This window comes from Euprymna scolopes, chromosome 46 (genome assembly GCF_053919585.1).
Source record: "Euprymna scolopes isolate OS-2025 chromosome 46, ASM5391958v1, whole genome shotgun sequence".
NCBI lineage: Eukaryota > Metazoa > Mollusca > Cephalopoda > Sepiida > Sepiolidae > Euprymna > Euprymna scolopes.
In genome coordinates this window covers 127,881,229-127,899,008 of record NC_136527.1, presented here as the reverse complement: position 1 = coordinate 127,899,008, position 17,780 = coordinate 127,881,229, and the positions used below count along the sequence as shown (strand labels likewise).

Genomic DNA, 17,780 nt, shown 5'->3' with positions numbered 1-17,780 from the left:
ACACACATTGTGTGTATATATATATGCATATACATATGTACGTATATGTATATATATACGTGTGTCAGGTCATGTCATATGCTACTGGTACCATGTAATGCAGTACTACCTGGCTCATGGTTGGGTCACCGGCAACTAAACTGATTCCCCCACTAGACTTGTCTGGTGAGGAGGGTGGCTAGTCTCTCTGAAGGATTAAAAAGAAGACCTTCAAAAATGCGAATGGCCAACTAGCACCGTGTGTGTTTGTGTGTATGTATGTGTGTGGAGAGGACTCCCGTAATCCGTGGTGAAGGCAACCTTTCTAGGAGAAGCAAATCTCTGATTTAAAAAAAACATAAAGCGGGAGACCAGTACCTGCATTAAGCTGGTCTGCAGTTTAACTTGTTGATGGCTATCTTGCTCTTGCTTGTTGCTGGATCTCAACATTTTGAACTGAGAGAGAGACTTAGCTGTCGTACAAAGCTAAGACTAACATCATCTGTGTATAGATACTCCATCAGGCATTTGTCTATTAAAATGGTCTTGTGGCGATGGAAGTCATATTGGGCTCATAGATTTTTGTGTTTGTCTTCTAACTTTAATCCTACTTTTTCACTAATAATACTATTATTCAAAATAATGCCATCTAAATTACTATTACTTACTTTATAAGTATCTGAAACGTTTCCTATAATTCCTACTTCTATCAATAAACGTTGTATATAATATTTTTTACATATAAAAGCTATATTGTTTGCCGCTTTATCAATCGGAACTATTACAAACTTTTCTTGAAGTATTTTAAGTTCCTCTCGTATTTCTGAATTTTATATATATATATATATATATATATATATATATATATATATATATATATATATATATATATATATACCATATTCCCTCTGCTTAACTTATTTTGTTTTCAAGTAAGATCTTTGACTTACTTGTTGTTTCATGAAATACTTCTGCATGCAAAATCCGATCCCGCATTTTGCTAATTACTACCCTCTGATGAGAAGGAGAGTATTTCTTCGAAACTCCGCGGATTAAGGACTATCCATTTATCTAGTGTTTCCTTTTCAGATTAAAAATGTTTTTAACTCATTTAAAAGTGTTTTTTAGCATATTTTATTAACTGTTTGCTCATATATATATATATATATATACACATATATTTACAAAAAAAAAAAAGCAAGTAGGCTCTTCAGTCTTGGACAGACTATGGATACCCAGGAAGGGTTGCCTGCGTGTGAAATTTTTGTGGCTTAGAGATAAATTCATATGGATATTTCCCTTGATTTTCCATCGCAACGGAACTCCGCGGATTAAGGACTATCCCTTTATCTAGTGTTTCCTTTTCAGATTAAATATGTTTTTAACTGTTTTTCAAAGTTTTTTTTTAACATATTTTATTAACTATTTGCTCATATATATATATGTATGTATTTATATATATATATATATATATATATATATACATATATATAGATATACATGTATATATATATATACATTTATATATATACATGTATATATATGTATATATATATACATATATATAGATATACATGTATATATATATACATTTATATATATACATGTATATATATGTATATATATACATGTATATATATATATGCATGTATATATATATATATATATATATATATATATATATATATATATATATATATATGTACATACATAAACACAGTATTGCTTTATTGCATGTCAATATTTTTCTTTTAATTTTGAAATTGCTATGAAACGCAGAGAAGTTAAATTTGGTATAACACTGGAAGAGCATATTATTTCCCTGATTTTTGTGGAATTTGAACAAATATTTTCTATTTTCTTGTCAGGCGTCTTGTAATTTCACTTTTTATGCACTTCATATAGATTTCAGTTTTTTTTTTTTTTTTTTACATTTTCTCCCCAAATAAGGCACTTTGATGTAGGGGACCTTTCTTGGCCTTTTGGCCAAGATCAAAGTGTAGTATCTGTTCTTCAGATGCGGCACTTCCATTTCAGTTTTTTGTTTTACATTTTCTCCCCAAATAAGGCACTTTGATGTAGGGGGCTACTATCAGAGACCTTTCTTGGCCTTCGGGACAAGATCAAAGTGTAGTATCTGTTCCGGCAGATACTGCAAGCAGAGACCAGATGTGGGGGCAACCCTACATACCTGACCTTTAACCAGCTCCCATTTCCCACCTCTCGGGAGCTGGTCCCCTTTTTCCCTTCCCCCTCCCTTCACTCCTCACATTAAAAATTGGCCTTGTGCCTAATTTGCTCGGTGGGGGAGCAAATAAATACCATCTGTTCTTCAGATGCGGCACTTCCATTTCTCGTTCTCTTTCAGTGGAGGAGAAATCCTTCACGACTGAGACAATTTTTATTTTTTGTACCTTTTCTCCACGTTAAAAAACGACCCTGGTGTCTAACTCTGTCCCGTGGGGAGGCATTGTAAATAGAAACTATCAGGGACCTAAGTTATATAGGAAATTTAGCAGCAAGATGTCTGTTGACATTACAATTGAACTTCTGCATGTCAGTACAATTGGGGAAGCAGGAAACCGGAAGAGAATTCCAAAGTCTTGCGGTTCTGGGGAAGAAGCTATTAGAGTAACAGGCTTTCTTACATCTAGGGATCTCAATTGTGAAGGGGTGGGACTTTGCTGATTGTCGGGTTTGTTGGGGATATTTTCGTTGAGGGGGTACAAGTGGTTGTAGTTCGTCAGAGCATCCACCATTAAAATACTTGTTAAACAGGCAGAGGGATGCAACATTTCGTCGATGGGACAGGGGCTGAAGTTTAGATGACAATTCAGGACCTATTAGGTTGGCTACTCTCTTTTGGACCCTGTCCAGGAGCTAGAGACTAGTAGCAGATGCACCGGCCCAAATGTGACAGCGATACTCCATACATGGGCGAATGATGCCCTTATAAAGGTACAGGATACTTTCAGGCGTAAGTAACTTTCTAGCACGATATAGAGAGCCCACCTTCTTTGCAGCAGCCTTAGCAATGATCTCAATGTATCTATTCCAACTCACGTTTCCTGTAAACATTAAGCCAAGGAGCTTGAACGAAGTGCTTCCAGGTAAAGTATCTCTAGCCATAAGCATCACCACTTATCACGGCCAAAAGGCCACTCGAGGATAAGCGTTAAAGAGTGCCCAGTTAACAATTGGACAATATAGTAATAGTTAGTAATGGAAATTCGGTAAATTTGTTAACTTATATTGGAACGGTTCATCAAAAACTTGTTTACGTTAGACTTGAAGACAACCATATTGTAGTCAGCTGGAAAGCAGGAAAACGGAAGGCAATTCCACGGGCGTGCAGTTCTAAGAAAGAAGCTTTGTTCATGGAATCTTCGTTTAGGTTTAGGCACAGATAAAGAGTGGGGGGAATTATTGATAGTGTTTACAGCTAAACAGGTGTATTTTGTGAAAGTTCGGCGAGGGGGGGGCATAGATTGGAGCTCAGTCGAGCACTTGCCATGAAATAACGATAAAGCAGAGACAAACTCGCAACATCTCTTCTGTGAGAAGGAGGTTGCAGAGAAGAGAAAGAACATCCCCTACGAGGCTACAAAGTCTATCAAGGCAGGACAAGTCCTTTCTAGCAGCTTCTGTCCAGATGTGGCAACAGTATTCCATCCTTGGACGTACTGCTGCCATTACCTTTTTTTTAGTTTTACACACGTACCTGCTATAGAGCGTGGTGTCGTCGGCAAATACACCCATCTCAGAGACAATTTTATCAGGTAAGTCATTTATGAATATCAGAAATAACAAAGGTACAAGAGGCACACCCGCATTTATATCAAGTTTTTTGGACGTACGCCTATCGAGGACAACCTGAATTATTCTCGAATTTAAGAAAGATCTTTTATATAACCGGATCGGATGAATTTTTGTATAGATATTATCTAAGAACACTGCCAGACATGTAAATTATCTTTGTGTGAAATTTGCAAAAGATAGGCTCAGCCGTTTCGGAACCTATGAGAACCTCACACACACACACACACACACACACACACACACACACACACACACACACACACACACACACACAGAGTATATACTTATTAAACAGGCATTAAAGCGATACACATATATGGTAAAGAAGAGTTTAAAAAAATCATACTTTTTCTTTTTCTTTTTTTTTTACAAGGTGGTCACCACTTATCAAGGCCAGGAAGCCACTCGGGGATAAGGGTTATTGCGTGTAGAGTACGTTAGTGTTGAGATTTGATAAAGTGTCTTACTTAAGGGGGGGGGCGGTTCATCAGGAATTTGTTTATGTTGGACTTGAAGACATCCAGATTGTAGTCAGTACATACAAACATACATACATACATACATTTACACAGACATGTCAGATTTAGATTATAGACTAGCGGCTGCACCGCATTGCCATACACAATACTGACTCAAACACAAAATCGAGTACACTCAACATCGTCTTTTTTTACATGGAAGTCACCACTTATCAAGGCCTGGAAGCCACTCGGGGATAAAAGTTATTGCGTGTACAGTAATCAATAGGATAATATCGTAGTAATCGTTAGTAATGAAAGATTTGATAAATTGTCTTACTTAATGGGGGCGGTTTATCAGGAATTTGTTTATGTTGGACTTGAAGACATCCAGGTTGTAGTCAGGTGGGAAGCAGGCAGATATAACAGAGTTCCAGAGTTTAAGCACAGATAAAGAGTGGTGAAAATTTTTGACAGTGGATTCAGCTAGACGGGTGTTTTTCGTAAAAGATTGGCGAGGGGGGGATCAGAGATTGGAGTTCAGACGAGCACCTGCCATGGAAATAATGATAAAACAAAGATAGGCTCCGAACGTCTCTCCTGTGGGAGAGAGGTTGCAGAGAAGAGAAAAGGTCATTCCTCACTAAGCCACGAAGTCTATTTTGTACTCTGTCAAGGCAGGATAGGCTGTTTTTAGCAGCTCTTGCCCAGATATGGCAGCAGTATTCCATCCTTGGACGTACTTGGCTTTTATATAGATAGAGAATTGCATCAGCAGTGAGGTATCTTCTGGAGCGATAGAAGGATCCTAGCATTTTTCCTGTGACCTTGGTAACAGACTTGATGTATGTGTTCCATTTCAGATCAGGAGTAAAGGTCAAACCCAGAAGCTTATCAAAACATGGAGCTTCCCCTAGTCGAGAGCCATCCATTTCAATTGATGCCATATGGGGATAAGTGCGTTGATGATGTAACCTTGCCGCCGTGTGGAAATGGGGGGGGGGGCGAGTAGGTTGGCAAGCATGAATTCAGACCTGGTTAAAACCCTAGCTAAACAAACAAGCCTATTTTAAGAAATGCTCGGTACCACCTGAACTTATTCGATTGCCGTCCGTCACGGGCGACACTTCGTTAGAGGTCTGCCAAGTTTTTGTTTTTTTTTCATGAAAGTATATTTTTCGCCCCCTAATTAGCCAATCACAAACAATTTAGTCGACTGCCAAAAGGGTAGATTAATACCGTGTATTTTAAACGGTTCGACGTTTTCTTGCCAACACCTACCATAAGTGTTTCGGTTTATAGCATATAGAATCAACAGTAGGTTCTTTCATATGACAGTGGTGCATTCGAAATGAATGATTTACTTTAGAGCACACTTCAACCATACTACTTGACGTTTAAATTTTTAAATTTAAATTCAAGCTATTATAACCGAACAAGCAGAAAGGCCAGACATATGAAAATCAACAGTAGGTTCTTTCATATGACAGAGGCGCATTCGAGACTAATATTTTACTTTAGAGCACAGTTGAACCATACTATTTTGAGTTTACATTTTTAAATTTAAATTCAAACTATTATAACCGAACAAGCAGAAAGGCCAGACATATAAAAATCAACAGTAGGTTCTTTCATATGACAGGGGCGCATTCGAAATGAATGTTTTACTTTAGAGCACACTTGAATCATACTACTTGACGCTTACATTTTTTAAATTTAAATTTAAGCTATTATAACCGAACAAGCAGAAAGGCCAGACATATAAAAATCAACAGTGGGTTCTTTCATATGGCCTGGGTGCATTCAAAATGAATGTTTTACTTTATAGCACACTTGAACCATACTACTTGACGTTTACATTTTTTAAATTTAAATTTAAGCTTTTATAACCGAACAAGCAGAAAGGCCAGACATATAAAAATCAACAGTGGGTTCTTTCATATGGCCTGGGTGCATTCAAAATGAATGTTTTACTTTATAGCACACTTGAACCATACTACTTGACGTTTACATTTTTTAAATTTAAATTTAAGCTATTATAACCGAACAAGCAGAAAGGCCAGACATATAAAAATCAACAGTAGGTTCTTTCATATGACAGGGGCGCATTCGAAATTAATGTTTTACTTTAGAGCACACTTGAACCATACTACTTGACGTTTACATTTTTTAAATTTAAATTTAAGCTATTATAACCGAACAAGCAGAAAGGCCAGACATATAAAAATCAACAGTAGGTTCTTTCATATGACAGGGGCGCATTCGAAATTAATGTTTTACTTTAGAACACACTTGAACCATACAACTTGACGTTTACATTTTTTAAATTTAAATTCAAGCTATTATGACCGAACAAGCAGAAAGGCCAGGCATATAAAAATCAACAGTAGGTTCTTTCATATGACAGGGGCGCATTCGAAATTAATGTTTTACTTTATAGCACACTTGAACCATACTACTTGACGTTTACATTTTTTAAATTTAAATTTAAGCTATTATAACCGTACAAGCAGAAAGGCCAGACATATAAAAATCAACAGTAGGTTCTTTCATATGACAGGGGCGCATTCGAAATTAATGTTTTACTTTATAGCACACTTGAACCATACTACTTGACGTTTACATTTTTAAATTTAAATTTAAGCTATTATAACCGAACAAGCAGAAAGGCCAGACATATAAAAATCAACAGTAGGTTCTTTCATATGACAGGGGCGCATTCGAAATTAATGTTTTACTTTATAGCACACTTGAACCATACTACTTGACGTTTACATTTTTTAAATTTAAATTTAAGCTATTATAACCGAACAAGCAGAAAGGCCAGACATATAAAAATCAACAGTAGGTTCTTTCATATGACAGGGGCGCATTCGAAATTAATGTTTTACTTTATAGCACACTTGAACCATACTACTTGACGTTTACATTTTTTAAATTTAAATTTAAGCTATTATAACCGAACAAGCAGAAAGGCCAGACATATAAAAATCAACAGTAGGTTCTTTCATATGACAGGGGCGCATTCGAAATTAATGTTTTACTTTATAGCACACTTGAACCATACTACTTGACGTTTACATTTTTTAAATTTAAATTTAAGCTATTATGACCGAACAAGCAGAAAGGCCAGGCATATAAAAATCAACAGTAGGTTCTTTCATATGACAGGGGCGCATTCGAAATTAATGTTTTACTTTATAGCACACTTGAACCATACTACTTGACGTTTACATTTTTTAAATTTAAATTTAAGCTTTTATAACCGAACAAGCAGAAAGGCCAGACATATAAAAATCAACAGTAGGTTCTTTCATATGACAGGGGCGCATTCGAAATTAATGTTTTACTTTATAGCACACTTGAACCATACTACTTGACGTTTACATTTTTTAAATTTAAATTTAAGCTTTTATAACCGAACAAGCAGAAAGGCCAGACATATAAAAATCAACAGTAGGTTCTTTCATATGACAGGGGCGCATTCGAAATTAATGTTTTACTTTATAGCACACTTGAACCATACTACTTGACGTTTACATTTTTTAAATTTAAATTTAAGCTATTATAACCGAACAAGCAGAAAGGCCAGACATATAAAAATCAACAGTAGGTTCTTTCATATGACAGGGGCGCATTCGAAATTAATGTTTTACTTTATAGCACACTTGAACCATACTACTTGACGTTTACATTTTTTAAATTTAAATTTAAGCTTTTATAACCGAACAAGCAGAAAGGCCAGACATATAAAAATCAACAGTAGGTTCTTTCATATGACAGGGGCGCATTCGAAATTAATGTTTTACTTTATAGCACACTTGAACCATACTACTTGACGTTTACATTTTTTAAATTTAAATTTAAGCTATTATAACCGAACAAGCAGAAAGGCCAGACATATAAAAATCAACAGTAGGTTCTTTCATATGACAGGGGCGCATTCGAAATTAATGTTTTACTTTATAGCACACTTGAACCATACTACTTGACGTTTACATTTTTTAAATTTAAATTTAAGCTATTATAACCGAACAAGCAGAAAGGCCAGACATATAAAAATCAACAGTAGGTTCTTTCATATGACAGGGGCGCATTCGAAATTAATGTTTTACTTTATAGCACACTTGAACCATACTACTTGACGTTTACATTTTTTAAATTTAAATTTAAGCTTTTATAACCGAACAAGCAGAAAGGCCAGGCATATAAAAATCAACAGTAGGTTCTTTCATATGACAGGGGCGCATTCGAAATTAATGTTTTACTTTATAGCACACTTGAACCATACTACTTGACGTTTACATTTTTTAAATTTAAATTTAAGCTATTATAACCGAACAAGCAGAAAGGCCAGACATATAAAAATCAACAGTAGGTTCTTTCATATGACAGGGGCGCATTCGAAATTAATGTTTTACTTTATAGCACACTTGAACCATACTACTTGACGTTTACATTTTTTAAATTTAAATTTAAGCTTTTATAACCGAACAAGCAGAAAGGCCAGACATATAAAAATCAACAGTAGGTTCTTTCATATGACAGGGGCGCATTCGAAATTAATGTTTTACTTTATAGCACACTTGAACCATACTACTTGACGTTTACATTTTTTAAATTTAAATTTAAGCTATTATAACCGAACAAGCAGAAAGGCCAGACATATAAAAATCAACAGTAGGTTCTTTCATATGACAGGGGCGCATTCGAAATTAATGTTTTACTTTATAGCACACTTGAACCATACTACTTGACGTTTACATTTTTTAAATTTAAATTTAAGCTTTTATAACCGAACAAGCAGAAAGGCCAGGCATATAAAAATCAACAGTAGGTTCTTTCATATGACAGGGGCGCATTCGAAATTAATGTTTTACTTTATAGCACACTTGAACCATACTACTTGACGTTTACATTTTTTAAATTTAAATTTAAGCTATTATAACCGAACAAGCAGAAAGGCCAGACATATAAAAATCAACAGTAGGTTCTTTCATATGACAGGGGCGCATTCGAAATTAATGTTTTACTTTATAGCACACTTGAACCATACTACTTGACGTTTACATTTTTTAAATTTAAATTTAAGCTTTTATAACCGAACAAGCAGAAAGGCCAGACATATAAAAATCAACAGTAGGTTCTTTCATATGACAGGGGCGCATTCGAAATTAATGTTTTACTTTATAGCACACTTGAACCATACTACTTGACGTTTACATTTTTTAAATTTAAATTTAAGCTATTATAACCGAACAAGCAGAAAGGCCAGACATATAAAAATCAACAGTAGGTTCTTTCATATGACAGGGGCGCATTCGAAATTAATGTTTTACTTTATAGCACACTTGAACCATACTACTTGACGTTTACATTTTTTAAATTTAAATTTAAGCTTTTATAACCGAACAAGCAGAAAGGCCAGACATATAAAAATCAACAGTAGGTTCTTTCATATGACAGGGGCGCATTCGAAATTAATGTTTTACATTAGAACACACTTGAACCATACTACTTGACGTTTACATTTTTAAATTTAAATTTAAGCTTTTATAACCGAACAAGCAGAAAGGCCAGGCATATAAAAATCAACAGTAGGTTCTTTCATATGACAGAGGCGCATTCAAAATGAATGTTTTACTTTAGAACACACTTGAACCATACTACTTGACGTTTACATTTTTTAAATTTAAATTCAAGCTATTATAACCGAACAAGCAGAAAGGCCAGTCATATAAAAATCAACAGTAGGTTCTTTCATATGACAGGGGCGCATTCGAAACTAATGTTTTACTTTAGAACACACTTGAACCATACTACTTGACGTTTACATTTTTAAATTTAAATTCAAACTTTTATAACCGAACAAGCAGAAAGGCCAGTCATATAAAAATCAACAGTGGGTTCTTTCATATGACAGGGGCGCATTCAAAATTAATGTTTCACTTTAGAACACACTTGAACCATACTACTTGACGTTTACACTTTTAAATTTAAATTCAAACTTTTATAACCGAACAAGCAGAAAGGCCAGACATATAAAAATCAACAGTAGGTTCTTTCATATGACAGGGGCGCATTCGAAATGAATGTTTTACTTTAGAACACACTTGAACCATACTACTTGACGTTTACACTTTTAAATTTAAATTTAAGCTTTTATAACCGAACAAGCAGAAAGGCCAGGCATATAAAAATCAACAGTAGGTTCTTTCATATGACAGGGGCGCATTCAAAATAAATGTTTTACTTTGCACACTTGAACCATACTACTTGACGTTTACATTTTTAAATTTAAATTCAAGCTATTATAACCGAATAACAGAAAGGCCAGGCATATAAAAATCAACAGTAGGTTCTTTCATATGACAGGGGCTCTTTTGAAATAAATGTTTCCGTTTAAAGCACAATTGTATCATGATACTTGACTTGTTCACTTTAAACTTCAAGTCAAGCCAGGCCTTTTTTGCTTATGAAGTGATATTTGATTAGAGTTAAAGTTTCAAATGAAAAAAAAAAATCATTCCGATACAAAACCTATCTAAGAACACTGCCAGGCAAATAAAGTATCTTTTTGCAAACTTTCATGAAAATCGGTTCAGCTGTTTTCGAGTCCATAGGAAACGAACTAACAGGGTCACACACACACACACACACACACACACACACACACACACACACACACACACACACACACACTCACACACATCCAGTGTAGGAGCCTGGGAACATCAACCTGAAAGAACACTTGGAAATGACTTCTATACCATACATTACGACCATGTAATCCCTACAGCCACCTACCTTGAAAATGCTGCTGTGAAACCTGACATAGTCATATGGAATAAGTCAGAGAGAGTAGCAACCTTGGTTGAAGTGAGTGCCCCTAACGATAGAGGTCTTAACAGAGCTGAAAGAGAGAAACAGACCAAATACCAAGGTCTCATGTTTGATATGAAAAGAAACTGGAATCTTAGGGAGATATCGATCATACTAGTTATCATAGGTACCACAGGACTTATGAAGAAGAACCTGAAGTCCTACCTAACTAATATTCCTGGTGAACCAAGTGCAAAAAAGATCCAGACAATTGCACTTAAGGGAACAGCGAGGATACTAAAAAGAGCTCTCGGTTGGTTTCAATAAAAAGCGGGGTAATGTTGGTAGCTGGTTTGGCTGCCCAATACCCAGCATTACAATTTTTGGTCAAGATCAAAGTGTAGTACTGTTCTTCAGATGCTGCACTTAAGATAATTTGTACCAGTCAATGGAGGGGAAACCCTCTATACTGGGACAATTATTATTTTTGGTAACCAGAGTGCCCCCTTTTCGCCTACTTTTAGGGGAGCTGGTTTTTACCTCACATTAAAAACGGCCTTGTGCCTAATTTGCTCAGTGGGGGAGCAAATAAATACCATCTGTTCTTCAGATGCTGCACTTCTATTTCTTGTTCTCTTTCAGTGGAGGAGAAATCCTTCACGACTGAGACAATTTTTATTTTTGTACCTTTTCTCCACGTTAAAAAACGACCCTGGTGTCTAACTCTGTCCCGTGGGGAGGCATAGTAAATAGGTACAATCTTCAAAGGAAGAAAATTAAAAAAACAAACAAGCAAAAAAATGAAAGTATATTTTTCGCCCATTAATGACCCAAAACACACACACACACACACACACACACACACACACACACACACACACACACACACACACACACACACACACACACACACACAGACGAAATTGTTTGTTTTCCCCCTTAATGAGTCAATCCCAAACAATTTAGTCGACTGCCAAAAGGGAAGCTTAATACCGTTTATTTTAAACGGTTCGTTGTTTTCTTGCCGACACGTATCTTAACTGTTACGGCTCACGGCATATCGACCTATTTTCAATTTCAAATACGCTCACTTTTTTTTGGGGGGGGGGGGTTATGCTTCAAGTTCTATGTGTCTAAATATTTAGTCATATTGTTCGGTTTGGTTTATTTGTTTTCGAAACTCCGCGGATTAAGATCTATCCACTTATCTAGTGTTTCCTTTTCAGATTAAATATGTTTTTAACTCATTTCAAAGTGTTTTTTAACATGTTTTATTAACTGTTTGCTCATATATATATATATATATATATATATATATATATATATATATATATATATATATATATATATATATATATATATATATATGAGCAAACAGTTAATAAAACATGTTAAAAAACACTTTGAAATATATATATATATATATATATTTATATTATATATATATATTATATATATATATATATATATATATATATATATATATATATATATATATATATGTATATATTATTTGATATGCAACTGTTCAAACTTCCACCGTTTACTAATATAAATTTATTCTTTTCTGTTTCAGAAATATTTGGAAAAGTCCGGGACGATCCTGACAGCCATTAAACAACTCGTAGGAAGAGCAAAGACGAAACAACATTCCGGAATTTTATACCGGAACGAAAAGAACTGCTATATATTTAAGTGAAATTACGTGAACCAAAAAAAAAAAAAAAAAAACCCTATGCAACGTAATCCACGTTTCAACGATGTTTATTGTCTCCTTAGAGGTCCAACAAACTATTTGTATATTTTATTTCCATACATTTGAACCTTAATATATATATATATATATATATATATATATATATATATATATATATATATATATATATATGTGTGTGTGTGTGTGTGTGTGTTGCTTCCTTCAGTCTTGACAGACTATGGGTACCCACTGTAAGGGTGCCTGCATGTGAAATTTTTGTGGCAAGAGTTGCGCAATCTCCAACCACACCTCTCCTGAGCCGACATTGCTGAATACCAGTGGCAAGTGTATGTTCAAGACGACTGAAAACAAATGCCGAGATAAGCGGAGATCACATACAGCGCCTGGAATTTCCCAATGGTCACCCATCTGGTACTAGCCAGGTTTAACGTTGCTTAACTTTGGTGATTTGACGAGAACCGGTGTGTCAACGTAATTGTGCCGTGCATGCGTGTGTGTGTGTGTGTGTATACATATATGTGTGTGCAGCATTATTTTTTCTTATTTAAAATAATCAATACATTCCTTTTTTTCCCCCTTAGTTTCGTAAGATTTTATGCAGACTCCCCCATCATTCCGCCAACTGGCACTTCGCAAACATCGAATCAAAGGACCGTCGAATTTTATAATGAATTGGACCACTCACCTGTGTCAGTAAAACTACAGAAATTTTAAAATAAATTATAAAAAAAACCAAAAAAAACTATAAACAAAATGTGTCGGAAAGGAAACAATATCCTTCGTTATATCTTTGCATATTTCTTATGTTTAATATGTCTGTTTTCCCTGTTCCCCACGGAGATATACGGCTACACGACAGCCCACCACGGTAACCCAGACACTTATCGTCAACAAGAAGAGCCTGCGGAGACCCATACAAAAGTCAGTGGGGTCACGTCGGCTTACAAGGGAGATATAAGCAATCTTCACCAACAACGGAATCCCACGAAAAGCCACTTGAGGAGCAATGGGCACAAATTGGCCATGAACAGTCACATGGAGAACAACACGGGGAGCAACGAGAATACGTTAGCCAACCATGGTCAGACTGACATTAATTCTCATTATCAAAAGCCCACGAGAAGTAACACGGACATTCATGAAGACATGATAGCCCCTAACGGTATGCCTGACACAAATCCCTGGAAACAAAAGCACACGGGGAACAACACGGGGAGCAATGGGGATACGTTAGCCAACCATAGTAAGACTGACATTAATTCTCATATTCAAAAGCCCGAGAAAGGTAGCACAAAGACTCACGGCGACATGTTAACCTCTAACGACGACTCTGAAATAAATCCCCAACAACAAAATCACACGAAAAGCCATACGACAACCAACGGAGACACGTTAGCTCCCAACAGTTCTCACACTCAAAACCCTGCAAAAGATAGCACAAAGATTCACGACGACATATTAGCCCCGAACGGCGAGCCTGACACCAATGCTCAGAAAAAAAAGCCCACAAAATGGAACACTAATGAGGACACACTATCCCTCAATGCTGAGCATGACCCCCATTCGCAACAGCAGGAGCAACGCAGTAAAATTCGCACAAAGAGCTATCAAACTTCTACTTCGGTTAGCCGAAGACGCGCAAAACGTCTAAAAACAAGATCTCTTACGTTACCCGGTGAAATCTCCTTGTCCGACATCCCCGTACTGGAAGTATCAACCTCAGCACCACTACTTTCACCGTCTTCCACGATATCCAACAGAACACTTTCCGATGCCCTTACCCGGGCCGCTTCAAACGGAAGTGGCGTGACGCGGGAAACGGTACCCGCAGACTTTACCGCAATTTCAGTCGTCCCCTCCGAAGAGGCATTTCCAAAAGAGCTTCCCCTGCCTCTTCTGATCGCAAGCCCCGTGGCTGCGGTCAGTATTATTATTTTCGTATGTGTGGCCTATTACTGCCATTCGAACCAACTGGACGCGCGGGCCCGACAACTGGCCCTTAAATATGCTGTCATTTCCACAGAACCCCCGGCCTGTAGTCGTGGGATCCCGTCGACGTCTAGCGTCGATATGGATCTCATCAGAAAGACTTCTCTGCGGCCCAGCACAAGTAGGACTTCCACACCTAACCCTACCCCTAACGGGTCGAAGAGGGGCTCGATGAACTGGGTCGCTATTGGAGACCAAGAGGTTATTACATACACTGCTGCACGTAGACATTCGACGTTTATACTTTAATTGAAAAACAAAATTAGATAGAAGATTAGAGTTGTTGCTGTTAAAAATGAGGAATTTTTTACGAGTTAAAATCGACTGAGGAATACACTTTTTGCATTGAGAAATTCCCACTTTAAATGAACGCATAAAATGTATTCTGGCGGAAAAAAAAATCACAAATACAACAATTGGTATGAGTTAAAAATAGAACAGAATTGGGGTAGAATCTATCTACATATCTATAAAAGTTCAATTGTTTTTGCAAGCTCTAGCAAACTATTCAGCCAATTTTAGGGTCTAAACATTTGAAATTTTACATAGAGTATATTCAGACATGCAGACTTGGTATAGAATCTATCTATATATTTAAAAAAATTTTAATTGTGTGTTTATATATATATGTGTGTGTGTGTGTGTGTGTGTGTGTGTGTGTGTGTGCATATCCCTACCAAACTCCTCTGTAATTTTTCGGTCTACAGACTCAAAATTTGGCATAAGGACTATTGAGATTTGAGAAAATCTTTTTAATTGGTTTTCGGTCAGATATTTGGCTGTCAATGGAATCAAAGTTCAACGATTTGACCTTTGAGAACTCTACCAAACTCCTTCGCCAATTTTGGGTCTAAACACTTGAAATTTTAGATACAGGTTAAATGAACGCATAAAAAGTATTCTGGCGGAAGAATAAATCAAAAATACAACAATTGGTATGGCTTAAAAATAGAACAGAATTGGGATAGAATCTATCTATATATAAAATTTTTATTTTGTTTGTGTGTGTGTGTGTGTGTGTGTGTGTGTGTGTGTGTGTGTGTGTGTGTGTGTGTACTCAGCCAATTTTGGGTCTAAATATGTGAAATTTTACACAAAGTGTATTCAGACTCATGGAAAGCCTTTTAATCGATTTTTTAGCCGAAAATTTGCCTGTCAAAGGGTCAAAGTTCAAAAGACTTGACCTTTGCGGTCTCTAGAAAATTATGCAGCCAATTTTGGGTCTAAGCATTGTAATTTTACATAAAGAGTATTTAGACAGGCAGCAAGGTTTATAATATATATATATATATATATATATATATATATATATATATATATATATATATATATATATATATATATATTAGTATTTCCGCCCGGCGTTGCCCGGGTGTTTGGAGGTTAAGCAAAAAAAAAAAAAAAAACAAAGCGGTCAATTTTTTTTAACTTTGACCCTTATTATGACCCCTATAAATTTATTGTTTTGGACTCAATTCAAGTTATTAAGTTAAATCCATGTCCAAGAAATCTATATCTAAAACTTCAAGTGTTTAGACCCAAAATTGTCGGAGGTGTTTTGTAGAGTTCTCAACGGTCAAATCGTTAGACTTTGACCCCTTAACGGCCAAATTTCTGGCCGAAAACGAATTGCAAAGATTTATCCAAATCTCAGTACTCTGTATATCAAATTTCGAGTCTGTAGACTGAAAATTGGCAGAGTTATTGCGTAGGAAAATTTACACAGACACAGACACACAGACATTTTCAATTTTATAGATAGATAAACTAATAGATTAAATAAAAATATATACGTATACATAAATAAATATGGAAACAATTTTTTGTTTACTGTAAAGATTTTACGCAAATATCATACAAGTATAAATCATGTAGAATATCTGCATGAATATAATTACACGTAATAGTTAACTAAAGATGATCATCCCATAAGAAAACCGAAAAAAACTAATAGGGAATTAATTAAAATGAATGTTTAAAAAACATTGCAAATTAGCTAGATCTTTTGCTAGTGAATGCAATTCCACAAACCATTTATAAGAAAATTGTATTTTCTTTTTAAATAAATAGAAAAGAAGGGTTTTAATATAAATATCAATACACACAAAAGAAAAACGAATTGATAGGAGTAGAAATATATATATATATATATATATATATATATATATATATATATATATATATATATACATATTGAGTAAGGAGATTATTTCGTATATTAATTTTATACGAGTAAATGAAGTAGTTATATATATATATATTATATATATATAAAAATTATATATATATATATATATATATATATATATATATATATATATATATATATATATAGTAATTTATAAAATATATATGGCCATTAATCTACACTGAATATTCGGGGTTTCATCCACTCTAGGATTCGTCAGGCTTATGCGCATAAGCCTGACGAATCCTAAACGCAGAATATTCAGTGTAGCTTAATCGCCATATATATTTCATAAATTACTAACTAGCTCTACCTACGTATTGAGCACTTTTGAAGTAAATACTTAAAGTTTACGCATAGATATATACTTTCGTATATTAATTTTACGTGAGTAAATGAAGTAGTTATATATATATATATATATATATATATATATATATATATATATATATATATATATATAACTACTTCATCATGCGCATAAGCCTTAAGAGCCCTAGAGTGGATGAAATGCAGAATATTCAGAGTAGCTTAAGCGCCGTATATATTTTATAAATTACTATATATATATATATATATATATATATATATATATATATATATATATATATATATATATAAATTTACCTGTCATCCCTTTTAGAAATATGGAATCTAGGTGTATCAGAATTTTTGTAGGAATTTTTGACACCCCTAACACGAAACTGCGAATAAAATATAAAAATCTCGTAATTTCTCTTTTAAAAGTGGGTTGTTTATTTTTTTTTTTATGGATTATACTTCCAAAATAAACTATTAAAGTTGTTTT

General features: G+C 34.9%; 1 protein-coding gene and 1 pseudogene across 1 annotated transcript in view; both read left to right on the top strand.

Annotated features, from left to right (window-relative positions):
• Positions 1-16,937, top strand: part of LOC145271446 (uncharacterized) — a 162,458-nt gene extending 145,521 nt beyond the window's left edge. The window contains exon 2 of the mRNA XM_080126975.1: positions 12,655-16,937. Coding sequence (XP_079983101.1) covers positions 13,549-15,033 — 1,485 coding nt within the window. The 5' untranslated portion in view covers positions 12,655-13,548 and the 3' untranslated portion in view covers positions 15,034-16,937. The remainder of the gene's footprint in view (positions 1-12,654) is intronic.
• LOC145271823 (U2 spliceosomal RNA) lies at positions 1,946-2,034 on the top strand (annotated as a pseudogene).
• Positions 16,938-17,780: the final 843 nt, after the last annotated feature.